Below are 16,479 nucleotides of genomic sequence, written 5' to 3'. Positions count from 1 at the left end.
AAAATTTGTCTATGACTATAAACTAATGTAACAAATCTATGCTGATGCATTGTCTAAAAATTCCTTTTTCTAGGCACTTTTGGAAACAATCAAGCATACCATTGTACTACTTCAAATTGCCAAGGTACTTGTTTCATTGGTAACATAGTATTGCTATATGCTGTTGCGAATAATTTCACCAGGATGCAGAGCGATGAATTATACGTAGGATTTCTCGTTTTTGGCTAGCATGTTTTCTCAGGTTTTCCAGGCTAGGGCAAGGATAGACAAAAAGCAGAAGTTATCCTGTTCTCTAACAATATAATATTCCAATTGAACCTCGCAACACTATACTTTTCTTTCTCGTCTATTTCTGCTGCAGTTTGGGATGCCTCAGAAAGTATAATTACTGAAAGCGAGAAACTAAAGATATAAAGTATAAAGTAAAGACATTTTGGTTGTCAAAGCAAAGTGTTTCCTTAATGCTAGTCACCTTAATACAGTTAGAAATCACATGAGAGTAAATTTTTTAAAACCAAGATTATTGAAATGTTTGCCATCCTAGCTGTAGAAGTATGTGACAGATTCATTTTGTAACCAACACTTTTTGTAAGCTCCAACTTGACATAGGCACCCGACAAAAGTTATTTAACTTGACCTTGGGGACATTTACTTGCCGTAATTGGTCCCAGTTTCTTGAGGACTACCCGTGACTTTCCCCAGCGGTGTAGCACACTCAATGTGTAACTGCAGTGACCATTGTGTGAAATAACATAGTGAACGTGAGCTAACCATTGTTTTTTTTGTTTTTTTTTTCATGCAGAACACAGCCCAGCCAGTAAATGGGGTCTATCCGCAGCGGCGACGTGATGACAAAGTGCACCTGCCTCTGAGAAGAAATTCTGGTGAGTTTCACGACATTCAAACGAACGGTGTCTCCAGGGAAAGGTTACCGTGTGTTTCCGTGTTTCTAGAGGAAAAATTTGTGAGTGCACCATCGGAGCCAGCACAACAAAGAGCAGTGGTCCAGAGCAGTGTCGGGGAAGTAGACGGGGAAGACCAGGAAAAGGAGGAGTCCACCGGCAGGTCGGTGGAAAAGGTATGACGCAGGCGCAGGATTTTCGATTTCAGGAGGGTGTCGGAACACTGTAGTGGGGATATTGCATATACATATTGCAGAATACAGCCACATACAGGACGTGCCTTGAGAGGCTGGCCAGAAATCGTTTTCGAATATCCGAGTTGCGTTTTTCCATCAGAGACTGCACAGCGTGTGCACATTTGTGATATCGGCAATTTATCGCGATGCATTTAAAAAAAGTGCTTCTCGTATACCTCTTTATTTCCCATTTAAGTGTGGTGTTTCAATTTTTTTTAACCTACGCATTGCACGCACCCCCGAATGTGGCACAACATTTTTTGGGGAAAAGTGCGGTCCATATGCGGGAAGACTGCGACGTGAAAATTTTGACCAGTCTCTCGAGAGACACCCTGTATATTCTATATTTGTTCCTCGTATATTTCTATATAAAATCTTTTTCTGGGTGTGTGTGGAAGGGGGTCGTGGGATAAACCAGTGATGTGTCCCACTTCAGAGTCAGTCTGTAACCAGACAATGACATGGGTTATGGAAACGGTGTTTTTCAGCTTCAGATTGATTGTTTAAAAATACCTTTAACGTAGAAAAGTCACCCCGTAAGTGGGGTCTGTGGAGTTAAAACATTTCCGCATCCTGATACATTTCACACATTTTTTAAGTGAATGCTTCGGCATCCTGAGATCAACTAATTTCTTATACGCACATGAATGTTGAATCAGAACTGTACAATAAAACATGAAGTCTGGCGGAGGGTCTTATAAGTTGAAAGTTATACTTTTGCTGCACCTCGAGGCAGCATAGCATTGAACAGAGCATTTAGGTATGCAAGGCGTCACATGCAAGTACTGCAATCTGAAAGAGCTAATAGTTTTTTTTTTATCTGGGCCTTAGATGGATAGCAAAAATGTTGCATCAGTTCTCTCTTGTTCAACAATTGCCGCTTGCATCGATCCCTGTCGTATGAATGTGTGTATGAGTGTGCAAAAATGTAAGAGTGGCAGGAGGATTAGTGAGTGAGAGAGTGTGACTGGTTTGTCCCTTCAGATGACGCACCCTGGAGGTCGCTGAGAAGGCGTGTTAGCTTAGCTCAATTGGTAGATCCCTGGACCGGTAATCCAGAAGATGTGGGTTGGAGTCCTACAGCTGGCTAAGCTTTTCAGTGACTTCCATCTTTCATTGCAAAAATGTGTTTGCCTTACATTTACTCTCATTAACTCTCAGAATTTGCATCAACTCTCAGTGTGTTGTACGTTGTAGGTAATGTGCGTAGCGCCTCCACTGGTGACAGAATCTCCGAAGCAGCAGAATTTAGAGGGCACATTTCACGAAGAGACGCCTGTAGTAATTCCCTCGGAAAAACGGTCCAGTGTTCAAGGTGAGTGTCGGAATTCTACCGATGAGTGTCATCACTACTGCCATATTCATTACTACTGTCATCCCATCATTGCAGTGGTTCCTCCATTATCGTATTCAAGCAGTGACGAGGAAGAGGACTTCTTTGACGCACAGGAGGAACGGGAACACACACAAACCTCGTAAGCTTCCTCTCGGTGTACCGGTGTTGTACAGTGGAGTCTGTTTATGGTCCTACTGTATGTAGTCAAATATACTGACCATGGGGTTGCGTTGTTTACGACAGTGACGGAAAGTCCGAGTTCATCGTGCCTTTACGGTTACATACGCAGTTACAGTTCAATGTGCATATGGTTACTGCTCCACTTCATAGAGTGGCTTTACTACCATGGGACCTTGAGGGCAGACTTGTGCCCGATACTCGAAAAAAGTAATTGATTACTGTTACCATTACTTGTACGGAGAAAGTAATTGATTGCCGTTACCAATTAGTCGACTTCAAATGTAGTTGAGTAACGAGTAGAAAAGTAACGCGTTGCTCCGGTCGTTACTCTGCATTCACTCAAATTATACCCGTCTTTGTGTGCCTCAGAAAAGAAAAGGAAAAAAGGAAAAGGTCCAACAGCAGTACAGCTGAAATAACACAAACAAAAATGCCTAGGACAAGTAGATCTGTACGTCTACTGTATTTATCGCACGGGAACACATTGACCCGATTGTGGAAGAACATTGCGTGGAACTTCCCCAAGAGTAACTAAACTTCCGAAGCTTCGGGTACCATCACACTGGTGTAGGAAGAGATTAGGGAGAGAGACCCTGAAACTTTATTACAGTGACCTCCGCTTGCTATAGTAGAGCGGCCCAACAAAGGCTGACCGCACGAGGGGCTTGACTTGGGGCAGTTCATCTGAAAGGTAAGTTAACCTCTGCCGGAAAAGTAATCAATTACTGAGTAATCAATTACTCAGAAAAGTAACCGATTACTCGAAAAATTATTCAAAAATGTAATTGATTACAAGTAACGCAGTTACTAGTAATGCGTTACGCACAAGTCTGCTTGAGGGCCAGCTTCCCTTCCAGACAGAACTTTCTCAAATGTGCTTCTTCTGTCTTCAACCACGTAGATGGGAACGATAGTGATGGTTAAGGCCCTGGGTTTTCCGCGATTCCGCGAAATATTGCAGAATCCAAAATTCGTCGCGGAATCCTTCGTTTGGCACAGGATTTCACTGAATCCCTCATTTTTCGGCGTGTGCGGATATTCGAGTTTTCGAATTCGAATCGGATATAAATCACTCGAAGTGTTTAATCGAATCGAATCGAATCGAATACCCTATATTCAGATATCCGAATATCCGACCATCTGCCAAACATGAACGGCGCCTCCCGGAAGCAGGGATCGAAACCGGTATTTTTTTCGGCGTACTTTAAAATCAAATTCCGTGATAATTATGACTCTGTGGTGTAAATTACTTCACGTGTTGCATCTTACTGGCCTACTTAACAGTTTTATAGGAAGGAAACAGGGTGTTAAAAATGACTTCTGTGCTACTTTTTAAGTCCTTTCGAAAACTTCTGTTTTTCTGTTTTTTACCGTATTTGATTTCTTGCTCTCTAGTTTTTCCGCCGTACCTCGCTAACCTGCATGATGCTGCTCTATATACTCTATAAAGACTCAAGGTGTCGTTGCTTTCGTGCCGTTGCAGACGAAAATCCATAACTATCCCCCCGCCTGTGAGCAACATGTCTGTCCAACCATCCGTCAAGCCGGCCTCTACCAGCGCTGCTCCCGCAAGCGCTTATGATGGTAGGTGCTTTGTGACTTAGAATCGTGGCCAGTGGCATGACTTCTCAAGATCTCACCTTATATACACCTTATATACGCCTTATATACGCCTTATATACGCCTTATATACACCTTATATACACCTTACATACAGGGTGTCTACCAACCTGGAAAAGCTGGAAAACAGGGAATTGTCAGGGAATTTTGATGTGACTGGAAAAGTCGGGGGGATTGTCAGGGAATTTGGCCAAAAAGCAGGTGAAGTCGGGGAAAATCGCGGACAAGTACCACGATGATGCACGGCGAATTCGCGAGCGCCGACCGGTGGTTGACCGGCGATGCCGCAGCAACGTTTCCGCGAGTAGCAGTTTGCCAGTACGACCTCTGAGGCCAGAAAATTAGGATAGCTCGCTAATACTTAATAGATGGTCTTTTTTTTATGAGGGATCTGTATCAAAACGTAGGAGCAGGAACCAAGCTCCATTTTGATTTTGTCAGGGAATTCGCTCGAAATAATCAGGGAAAACCTGGAAAAGTCAGGGAATTTGAAGGCCGCAGTTTGGTAGACACCCTGATATGAAACCAGTATTTGCAATCGATACGGTTGTGGTTTGGTCCCCTCGCAACGCTTTCATCACCATCTCTGTTTGCAGCTGCCTACGAGGATGACAGTGAGGAAGAACGTAAGTACTCTTGTGTTGTTCTATCCCTTGTGCCTCTGAGTTTCCTCTCCGCCTTCCCTTCCCCGCATGGCTTTCTTTCACTCCGCCTGCCTTTTGTTATGGTGACCGTGGTGTGGCCTCTGCTTGGTGCAGTAGGTTCCTTGGAGAACCAGAAGAGTGTCTTCTCCCATGTCCTGTCGCAGTTGCGCATTGGCATGGACCTCACCAGGGTGACGCTACCCACGTTCATCTTGGAACGGCGCTCCCTTCTGGAGATGTACGCCGACTTCTTTGCACACCCAAACCTTTTTGTCAAGTGAGTACGTCTTTCGAGTCACTCTGGTGCTATTGAAGAATGTGTAATGTGCAAGTTTAGTGTAGTTAGAGCCTGAAGTTTTCGGGAAATATTTTTTTCTAAATTCGGGGTGTAAAAATCGGGTAAATAAACATGTGCACTAAATTCATGCGAATTCGGGTGAAAAAACTTTCATTGTGCTAAACTCGGGGAGAAATCGGGCTCAGTTATTCAAACTAGTTACTAGTGCAAACTAGTTCAAACTAGTGGTTTGGTAGTTCAAACCACACTAGTACAAACTAGTTCAAACTAGCGGTTTGGTACAAACGGTGATGTAACTGCATTTTTCTGCCAAACAAGTAAGTTGGTGCATTCCTACAGACATCCCAGAGAAGGTAATTTGCCTGGTAAAAATCGGGTTTCACCCTAAAGAGGCAACCTTCAATTCGGGGAAGAATCGGGTAAAACCCTAAAACTTCAGGCTCTAAGTGTAGTGCATTGATTGTTGAGTAGAGCAGAAAAAGTTTTTTTGCAATCGTAAAACTGCGGGGCACAGGTTGCTTCGACACGCCATCTTCCGCGTGGGACGTTAAATATGGCGTTCGGTGGTCCCTTTTGTTGGGCTGCTGAAATAGCTTCGGGAACGATTTCGGTGGGTTGTTAAAATATCCTCTGCAAGCTGTTGCAGGAAATATGAATTGTAAAACTGTCGAAATAATAGCTTTTTTACTGTTTGTGTAGCCCCGTTTTAAGTTCTTTGAAAGCACACGATCACAAATCCTCATTGTCTGCAGTTACAAAAGTACTGAGCCTCGATTCATGCCAGGTGATGATGGTGCCACATACACAAATGAAAGGAATGAAATGCAAACACGTAAACATGTCTCATGAAACGCCTAAGAAGCATGCCATAAAGTATGCTCATTGTTTCCGCAGCATTGTAGATCATGCCGACCCTAAAGATCGGATGGTGGAAGTGGTGAGGTGGTACCTGTCCGCGTTCCATGCTGGTCGCAAAAGTGCCGTGGCTAAAAAGCCCTATAACCCCATTCTGGGCGAGATTTTCCGATGCTACTGGAAGACCGGTAGCCCCGGTGGGGTAAGTTTTAAAGAAATGAGAGACTGGCGAAACCTCACTGACAGGCTCTTAATATTCCAACTTGTAATGCTTTGTGCTGCCAGAAACCTGTAACAGATGGCCCCGTTCCTTGGGCCTGCAACGACGACCTCACGTTTATTGCGGAACAAGTTTCTCATCATCCACCTGGTAAGCAGCGACGTTTCTGTTACACCCGTTAGGCACGACATACGTTTGTGTTGTGTATAATTAGAGCCTGAAGTTTTCGGGGAATATTTTTTTCTAAATTCGGGGGGTAAAAATCAGGTAAACAAACATGTGCACTAAATTCATGTGAATTTGGGTGAAAAAACTTCCAGTATGCTAAATTCGGGGTGAAATCGGGCTCAGTTACTCAACTAACTGTAGTGGTTTGGTACAAATGGTGATGTAACTGAGTTTTTCTGCCAAACAAGTAAATTAATGCGTTCCTACAGACATCCCAGTGAGGGCAATTTGTCGGGTAAAAATCGGGTTCCACCCTAAAGAGGCAACCTTCAATTCGGGGTGCAAATTCGGGGGAGAATCGGGTAAAAACTTAAAACTTCAGGCTCTATGTATAATGATGTGTACTAAAATAGTTGCAATATGCTTGCTCCAACTGTTTAACCCTTCGAAGTATGGGCAAAAATTACAACTGCGTGCCAAGATGAGTGAGGCTTCATAAACGATGTATACACCCGGTGAATTGTGGAAAGTTAGGAGCATTTTATTAGTCATAATGACTATTCTAATGCTAATATATCATAATGATTATACTATTTGTACTTGGGTTATGTATAACAGAAGATGTTTAGTGTCTTTCTACTTTTGCGAGAGTTTGATACCACTTTGACGCACGGCCATACGCAGAGGCTTTTGCCCCACTCAACGCATATGTAGCTGAACGTATCGGGTTGCCTGTTGGTGCAGGCGAGGTGCCTCCTGCGCTTCCTTCTTCCCTGCACTGCCGTCTGAAATACGAGCAACGCTCACTTGCCAGAGATATTACTAGTGTACTTGTAAAATACCCCTAACATCACTCCCCGAAGCACTGTCGCAGCAGTTTATTACGAAGCGAGCGCTTCGCCTCTGTGAAACGAGAGGGCACTGAAAGCAACACACTTGCCGACATAATCCGGCAAGGAAGGAATGCAGGTTTCGAAGCAGACGACAGTGCCGATTGAAGTCGCGGTGTCCTCCTCCGGATGAACCGCGGTCGTATGGAGCTCTGTTTTCTGCTCTTCACGTTTCAGTATATAGGTTTGCTATTGTCATCATTTACGAGTTAATTACTTGCGCAAAATGAACGCGAATGATGTATCGATGGGGTCGTTTGTGTTCGGTATGGTGCTCGAAGTCTCCCTTTATGCGTCCAACAGTTCAGCAGTGTAGAGTGCCTGATTCCCAACCAATGTCATACGGCTTCACACGTGAATGTGTTCTTGCAGTGTCTGCGTTCTATGCGGAAAATGTTACGAAGGGCATAGCCTGCTGTGCTCACATTTGGACAAAGTCCAAGTTCCTGGGCATGTCCATTGGAGTGCACAACATTGGCCAAGGGTGCGTTATGTTCCTCAAGCACGGAGAAGAGTACCTCGTCAACTTTCCCAGTGGATATGGCAGGTAATGCATGCTAATGAGAAGCGACTAAGAATGACATGTGTTCGGACACCGTGGTGTAATCCCCAATGATTATGATGGCACCATTAGGACAGGACACATTAAAGCGATTTTTTTTTTGTTTTTTTTTTTTTGTTCAGGGCCTACTTCAGGGTACCTCACAGAATTCTAAAGCAGCAGTCTGAACTCTGATAGAACTAGGGTAACCATGCGTGGATAAAGCCACAAATGAATGCTCAAGAAACGATGGCCAACTTGCTTTAGTGTTATCTACGTTATGTGTCATACAAGCGATCCTGGCACTAGACAATATTGCATCGACAGCAGCTGTTTACACTCGTATGCCAGCATATATTTTAAGGCTGGATTGTTGGTTGAGCGAAGAATTGAAAGAATTGGATTAACAGAAGCAGGTGGTGCCCTTCAGTTAATGAAAACTTGCATCAAGAAAAGATTGCTCGTACTTGTCAGGTTCTCTCTTCGTTGGCGTATGCATTTCTTCAGTGGGTCTGTCTGTTCTTTCTTCATCAGGTCAATATTCACAGTCCCTTGGATTGAGCTTGGCGGCAACGTCGACATCACGTGTAACAAGACGGGTTACAGTGCTGCAATCCAGTTCCATACGAAGGTACCTCATATGGCGTTTTGTTTATCTTAACTCGTTTCCTGTCGTTTAGTATTTTTCTCAAAAGAACAGTCACCACTGGGGCAGATTTTTCGTGAGTATGCTGTAATAGCTTTTGTACACCGACTGCAGGAAAGTTGTGGTTGTGGTTGATTTTTCCAGTCAGTCCAGTCAATTTCCCACCTCAGCGCTCCCCTAAGCGTTGTCTTCACAACGTGTCCGCCATAGTGAGGCAGATTGATGCAGTGTGTCCCCAATTGAGTGAGGCTTCTGTTTCAGCCCATCATAGGCGGGAAGCGTCACCAGATAACGGCGGACATATTCCTTCCGAACACCAAGCAGTCGTTTGTCACTATCACCGGGGAGTGGAACGGAGTGATGACGGCCAAATATCCGAGCGGACAGGAAGAGCCCTTTGTGGACACCACGACCCTTCCCATTGTGAAGAAAATCGTGAAATCCATCACGGAACAGGAGGAATACGAGTCACGCAGGTATTTCACAGTGGAGCCTCACAAGTTGCTGTTTGTTTAATCTGCAATTCCCCCTTATATGGGGAGAAAACCACTAACTTAACCAATACAGCAAAGCCCGCGTGTAACGGTATTGACAGGAATCGCGAATTCCATCGTTATATGGGGGCACATCGTTAGCGAGGGTTGACCTAAACAGTGCGTCCCTGAAAAGTCGTGTGCCACCCCGCGAAGCTGTGTGACATCATACTGGCTTCGGAGCACAGCGACCGGAACTCGTGGAGGGGACCAGGGAACATATCAGGACGACTTCTGGCAACATTACACATCCCAGTTCCGCAAGTCGGCTTCACCTAACGCCTGCGTGCTTTAGGAGAAGCTCGCTTCAGAACACTGTCGCGTGACTCGCGGGTGGAAAGCACGTGCTGGGCCTTTTGGATCATCTCTATTGGCATTGGCCAAATTCGGAGACACAAAAGCGTTACCACCGATCGTTGTCGTGACCGTGTCGTAGTAGTGACATTGCCCACCTATGTGAGGCCGACAACGGTGAGCCCTTTCACCACCACCACCACCACCACCACCACCACCACCACCACCGACAGTAATAGAAAATGAACAGTCTCTGTCTATTTGCTTGCCTCAATTTTTATTTTGGTTTAATTCTTTTTATACGAATTTCAAATTATGCGATATTATGCGATTTTTTTCCTCTACCCCATGAGATTTGTATCAAGATGCTACAGTATCTTATCGCGGCGGTGGTTTTGGCCGTGAGGTTACGCGCACGGGACAACGTCTAACATCATTATACGAGTACTCGGAACAGTGGTCTCCATCACCATATGCAATCCTTCCTCCATCCTTGTCCGAGAGCTGATAATTGGTCATGGGGCAGTTCATTTATTTGAAAGTGCCCACCAACTGAAATGACCCCGTTGTGAAATAGTAGAGTCATAAGAAGCCAGACAGAGTTGTGGTACAACTGTAGATATCCTTGAGCATCCAACTTGGATTTTCCTAAGAGGGACGGGGATGTTGATAGAAACCCAATTTGTCTGGTATAGTGTAAGAATAAGTGCTACTGGAGTAATAACGACTGTAGTAACAATAGTAAGAGTAACAATAAGCTGTACAATTGGCATGCACAGACTTGTGTATGGTCATAACTAGGGTTTTCGGTGATTACATTTTCCGAGGTATTACGAGGCGTGGTGAATATAGCTGACAGAGAATCTTGTCGTCTCACGATGTTATAAGCAGATTCAATCTTTTATTACTGTAATTTGTTCTTGCGTTCATTTTTGCTGGGTACCCGAAATATGTACTAACCGGGAGCCCTCGTCATAATGTAGATGAGCACAAGAAGAAAACATATTTTAAAAGCAACAGAATTTTCTGAAATGTGCAGAGTTTACCTTATTGTTTGTAGCAAAATTGCTACAGAAGCTTTCCTCTGCACAGTCTCTGATTTTGTGCTGTAGGCCAGACAGTTCATTCTTAAAATGGCAAAAGCAAAAGTGCTCTTTTCTTTCACCATTTTTCACCATTGGTTAGTTTAGTACCAGGCAGGAACCATGGAATACTGTCAACAAAGCATCCCCCAGTGGCATCCCGTCTTGCATTTCTGGGCGAATTTCCATTCAGTCTGCCTCGTGCGCAATGCAAAATTCCTTTGTATAAGTAGCATTAATTGGCTCTTGGCACTAACGTGGCAGTAACATGTAATTGGCTTCCAGCTGCACTTCAAAGGTATTGTTAAGGCCCCGGTTTTTCTGCGATTCCGCGAAATATTGCGGAATCCGGAATTCATCGCAGAATCCTTTGTTTGGCACGGAATTTCACGGAATCCCTTATTTTTAGGGGTGTGCGGTTATTCGAGTTCTCGAACTAGAATCAGATATCAATCACTCGAGGTATTTCAATCACGAATCGAATACCCAATATTGAGATTTCCGAATATCCGACTACAGTCGCCGACCGATTTTTCGGACATGCTCGATTATTCGGACTCGTTCGCGGAACGGCCGCGGGTCCCATAGAGGTGATGTACAAGAACGTCCAAAATTTCGGACGCCGTGCAGCTCCGTCGCTCGATATTTCGGACTCTGTTTGCCCAACCCGCGAATTTCTCTCATGGGGTAACGGAAAACATTGGTATCCTCTGAAATTCGTATCAAAAGAAATCAACCAACTAAAATATTACTATATTACCAACTAATATTACGAACACCGAGCATACCGGGGGCAGGAGACGTTGACACGTTTCCAGATGAACGAATAGGAGTGAAGATTGGCCCCCCGTACTTGCTGTCCGGATACGGATAACGGTTTCCAGATAAGCGAGACAAAATCCAATGGCAGCAGCAGGTTCGTTCTCGGTAATGTTGGAAAACGAGTTTTCCAGATATCTGATAAACGAGACACGACTAATTAAAACAGCCGCTTTTTGATAGGAAAGAAAGGAACAGTGCCAGTCAGCTGTTTACAAGAGGACGTAGTGGAAACAGCACTTTTTTTTTTACTCTCCGTGCATGTAGTGTGGGTCTCTGAAATAGCACTTTTGACATCAGGTTATGGAAGGATGTGACTCTGGCCCTGAAGAACAAAGATGTGAATGTGGCAACAGACGCCAAGGCCCAGTTGGAAGAGAAGCAGCGAGCCGAAGCCAAGGAAAGGAAGGACACCAATGGAACGTGGACGCCAAGGGTCAGTCCTCACTACAATATGACCGGTATAGAATGTGCTCACATGGTACAGGTTGGGACAAAAGTTTGCGGAACACGCAAGCGGGGTAATTTTTCTTCAGTGCGACACGCCAGCGGATGCTGGAAAAGGGTGAGTTCACTGTTTCGGAGGGGTGGAAGGGTCCGCTGTTAGCGGTACACAGCGGTAGCTTCCACTTCCCAGGCACACCCAACTGACGCAGGAAGTACCACAGTGTGTCGCTAACAGCCCACCCTCTCGTCCCTCCGAAACAGTGAACTCTCCCTCTTCCGGCAGCCGCTAGGTTGTCGCACCGAAGAAAAAGTACGTCGCTCGCGTGTTCCGTAAACTTTTGTCCCAACCTGTACCAGGTTGCACAGTGTTTTTGTATGTCTGTATCTGTGTCTGGGATTAAGATGTCTGGGATGGGATGGGATGGGATGACCTCAAAATTTCAGTGTAGCAGTTAAACCTCGATATAACGAAGTTGATAAAATACGCAGTTTAATTCGTTATATTGAAATTGCATTGCATGCAGAAATACCTTAGAAGTGCTTTGGGGAGCCAGGATGAGGGAAGGAGGCAAAAAAGACATTTATTTGTGTCCAAGGTAGTCTGACTTTTGTCTGCGTCATGTTTGTCATCAATGTCGGGGTCACACAACATTCGAGCATTGTAGCACATCGTCACTTTGAGTAGTCTGCATACCGCCTCAGCACTTCTATTATGCCAAGCACTTCACAGGTTCTTGGAACCCCACAGGGATCTTGATCGTCGTCACTGTCATGATCCTCCGCGCGCCCTCCAACATCCTGAACGATCGAATCGTCCATCACTTCTTCCGTTGCGACAACGGCGGAGTCCCCACGGACCCCATGAACCACGAAAAAAGCGCTTGGTCCACGTCATCTTACGTCGCTTGTTTCTTTCGCTTTCTGTTGTGTGCCAGACATGCGGTTTAAAAGACGATAGTCTCGGCACCCATGCCAATGGTGCATTCCACACGGAGAGGCCCACATTCGGGGCACCCATAACATCGGGTCAGAGTGCACCTCCGCTGTCGGGATGGACTCTCACCTCGCTTGGCAGTCGGTTTCCTTCGAGCATCGGAGCCACTCGCTCGTACTCGACATGTAGCCTTATTGATCAGTATTAAATGTGGTATATTGCTGTAACCCACTCGGATACACTTCATGGAATCCTTCGCCTTCAGAATCGTCGACAGTGAACTCCGCTGTATTCCGTATTGAGCTGCAACATCCTTCTTCTTTGCTCCATCCGAGACAGCTTGTAAGATTTTCGCCTTGTCCTCAAGCGAAAGCACCTTGCGTTTTTCCATGGCGAGAAGTTGACGAACCGGTAATATTTCGCTACATCGCGGATTTCGTTAGAATGAGGTTCATTATATCGAGGTTTAACAATATTTCGTTGTAATTTGCTATATTCTAGAGAGAATCTGGCATATAATCAGATACATGGAAGCTAAGTCACGTGTGTTCCTTCTACGAGTATTTAACGCGATTTTGTAATAAACACGTGCTCCTCCTTCATGTACGTTGTCAGCGATGCTTCGTTTCTAAACGATTTGTGGGTGGGGCTGGCCTGCGGCTTTAGTTAAAGCCACAAACCGTCTCTAAGGACTGACACAGTTGTTCTAAACCAGCAAGTAGGCCACTTCTTAGAATATGCGTCTTTTGCTTGAGAACTGAAAGTAAACCTACAACAGTTCCCCATGGTCCCCAATCACTTCGGCATCCAATCACGGAGTTTCCTGCTGGGCAACGTAGCCATTCTTATTGTTGCCAACACAGATAGCGGCATGCAGTGCAATCTTTATCAGTTTAACTTGTTTACTTAATAACCGTGACGTGCATTCGCAGGCTCGCACTATTCCACTTTCAACAAGGGGCAATCGAATGGTACACTTTAGGAGAGGTAAAGGGGGGGTACGAGACCGTCCCTCTAAAGAACAGTTTTGTTACACAAACATGCAAAGTGCTGGTGTGATGTTAATAGAAGCCTGCAATGTTTCCCTCTCACAACTTTCAGGTGTTCAAGGAAGTGGGCGAACATTGGGTGTACACGAACTCTCTGCAAAAGCGGTTGGCACGGCAACATAGAAGATAGCATCACGCCTCAGCTCGCCTGACTCTGAGTGGAAATGTTGTGATGCAAGGGTGTGCCGGTGTGGGGGGTGGACAGGTAGAGGGTTGCCCTCAAACTTCTGTGTCTGCGGCGTAGCTAGTACAAAGGAACTGCACCTGTACTGCCGACATCTTTGGCCCTGTCTGAAATGAGTCTCACAGCAGAAGGGGCGTACGCCGTCTTCTGCACGTACGGCGCAAGGAACTTGCTGCAAATAAATTAAAAGTTGGCGCAGCGCTACCTACAACTCTTTTATTTAGTTTTTATCTCTTTTGTAACGCTATATGCAGGAAGGAAAGCTTGTAGATCGCATCTAGAGGGTAGCCCGGTTTCAGTCGGATATGATATCGGTGCAATGTGCAGTACTCTCCCTTTCCACATCGAACATAATCTGTGAAAGGATGTTTTGTTTTGTTTTGTAAGGACCTAGTTAGACTTTCTGTAGAAAAATGTGTGATTTGGGTTACATATTAGGTGCGGCTGAGTGCATGCTCTTAGAGGAGCAATATTCTTTTATTGGTGCTCTGCGAAGTCGTAATTTCAGTGTAGGAGTACTTAACCATTTAACACATTTAACAATTGGCGATAAGCGTTAAAGGCAAAAACTACAGGTTTTCCCGGTGATTTTAGTCCAAGCGCCATCGAAATTAATCCACACGCCATGCAAACTTTATGGGACATGGATTAATTTAGCTGTAACTTGCATTAAAATCGCCGGGAAAACCTGTAGAAATGGCAACTAGTTGGTCTGGTGCCTGTCGGTACTGAAGCATATTTGATCCGCTGAAAACATGCTTGCGCTTGCATCATGCTCTGCAGCCCAGTTCTCTTGCTTTTCTTATCATCGGGTTCGTAACTTCATTTCTGGCTGGTTGTGGTTATTTAAATTTCAGTCAGATTTGTATGAAATTTTATATAATGCTGCATTTGTATGAGGTGTCTACAGTGTGTACGGTATGTTATGGCTACATTGTAGTAAAGTGCTTCTTGTAGTTTTTTTTTTTTTTTTTGTCATGGTTAACAGCGTTGGACATGTCTATGGTTAACCAGTTCTGAGTATTTAATAAGTTGATTTTGATACGTTTCGGTTGAGCATGAAATATTGTGTTTAACCACGCAGCCGTCGCTGTCAAGGGCTTATACTGAAATGAAAAATTTCGCACCAGACCGCATCGTCACTTTCATCCACTCCTGATTAATGCATTGTTTGATGACAATAGGTCGAATACATTTTGTGTTTGATAAATGCTCAGGGAAGTGCCCTCAAAGTCATTCTCTACTGTTGTTCAGTCATGTGCAGGCAGAAAAGACAATGCAACAAGGTCTGCTGATTGTCCATTTTGCTGCGTTAATTACGAATCGCTTGCATTCCATTTGCGTTTTTTTGTTTACAGAGCTCAGTGCAGAATGTATGCTCGTTTATATGTGCATTTTATACGGTTTGCAACAAGCTATCCTATTTTGGTAGCCCTAGCTGGACAGAGAGACGACTATTTTCTACATTTTCTATATAGCTCTACCGTTTGTTTAATGATTTCTTTACTACCTGTTACATGAAAGAAAGAGGTGAGTAAAGGTGAATTGTGCTTTCATCCAGCTTTTGATTTTGCTAAACACACTATCAACCTTCCCGAACCGTACTCTCCGGATCCCTTAACGAGCTCGACTCTCCTCCTCCCCCCATCTCCCTCTCTCACAAAATTGCTTGGTCCCTGGCCACATCCAGTCCACCAATGCTCTGCCCTCAAAGCTCTCTCTCCCTTTCTGGATACCACAGGGCTTCGATTCATATTGTGAAGGGGCTGACTATTTAATTCCCCGCATCACCCCCAGCAATGGGGTAGAGTATCGGCCCCGGCGATGAAACTCCCCATCCAGCATCTCGAAAACATTCTCGTTTATAAAGTCCAAATGAGCAAATCTGCATAATGCAAGTAGCAACAAATTTGACCATTATGCAATTTCTAGGTAATAATTGTGCATGCAGTTACCTAGTGTTGTGTGATATACTGACATCTATAGCATATCATCTAGCAATTTAGGAGAGTATTTTGTAATTGCCAATGTGATGGTTTTAAGTTGTGGAGGTGCCGGTTGCTTTGTCAGTTTCTGTATTACCTTTGAATAACTAGTCAGGGTTTCTGTGACCTGATGTACAGAAGGGTCCTTGTTATAATTAAAGCAGTTTGACTCGTTCATGTGTGTCTTAAATGTGGTGGTTCTTGTTAAATCGCACCTGCTGGACCGGTTATTTCCTATGTTGGTGCTTTGCCTAAAAACGCTTTGTTCCGTTGGCAACCCTGGACGACTTGCATGGTGCTTTCCGGTCTTCCTCGCTCCCCTTTCCCATTTTTTCCTTTATCTGGGGTGTTTCACATCTATAAATGGCCCGTCTTCTTTGCTTCCGGTAATGGACTCGTCCGGGGGTGGGCAGGACACCCCCTCGACGAGTCCATTAGTGGACTCTTCCAGGGGGTGTCCTCCCACCCCCGGACGAGTCCATTCGATTTAGTGAAAATTGAACTCTCAATTTTGGATGCATTTGACCTTGTTTGACATTGCTTGACCTCCAACGTGGCCTTGAATTAGTTCAGGTTACCGCCACCAGGGGTGTTTTTAGCCTTGTTGCAAACTCTG

The 16,479-nt window shown here is 44.7% G+C and overlaps 1 protein-coding gene across 5 annotated transcripts in view; it reads left to right on the top strand.

Annotated features, from left to right (window-relative positions):
* The window catches only part of LOC135390878 (oxysterol-binding protein-related protein 9-like), a 32,014-nt gene extending 15,974 nt beyond the window's left edge, over positions 1–16,040 (top strand). For 4 of the 5 annotated variants that reach the window (XM_064620830.1, XM_064620833.1, XM_064620832.1 and 1 more), the window contains 15 exons: positions 74–124; positions 803–884; positions 954–1,078; positions 2,336–2,453; positions 2,529–2,613; positions 4,138–4,238; positions 4,871–4,900; positions 5,033–5,195; positions 6,111–6,273; positions 6,357–6,441; positions 7,722–7,896; positions 8,425–8,521; positions 8,798–9,012; positions 11,565–11,700; positions 13,747–16,040. In XM_064620830.1, the coding sequence (XP_064476900.1) occupies positions 74–124; positions 803–884; positions 954–1,078; positions 2,336–2,453; positions 2,529–2,613; positions 4,138–4,238; positions 4,871–4,900; positions 5,033–5,195; positions 6,111–6,273; positions 6,357–6,441; positions 7,722–7,896; positions 8,425–8,521; positions 8,798–9,012; positions 11,565–11,700; positions 13,747–13,824 (1,704 nt within the window). In that variant the 3' untranslated portion in view covers positions 13,825–16,040. The remainder of the gene's footprint in view (positions 1–73; positions 125–802; positions 885–953; positions 1,079–2,335; positions 2,454–2,528; positions 2,614–4,137; positions 4,239–4,870; positions 4,901–5,032; positions 5,196–6,110; positions 6,274–6,356; positions 6,442–7,721; positions 7,897–8,424; positions 8,522–8,797; positions 9,013–11,564; positions 11,701–13,746) is intronic. The other variant, XM_064620831.1, reaches the window with a different exon arrangement.
* The last annotated feature ends 439 nt before the right edge of the window (positions 16,041–16,479 follow it).

Source organism: Ornithodoros turicata, chromosome 4, assembly GCF_037126465.1.
Source record: "Ornithodoros turicata isolate Travis chromosome 4, ASM3712646v1, whole genome shotgun sequence".
NCBI lineage: Eukaryota > Metazoa > Arthropoda > Arachnida > Ixodida > Argasidae > Ornithodoros > Ornithodoros turicata.
This window is presented reverse-complemented; position numbering and strand designations above follow the sequence as displayed.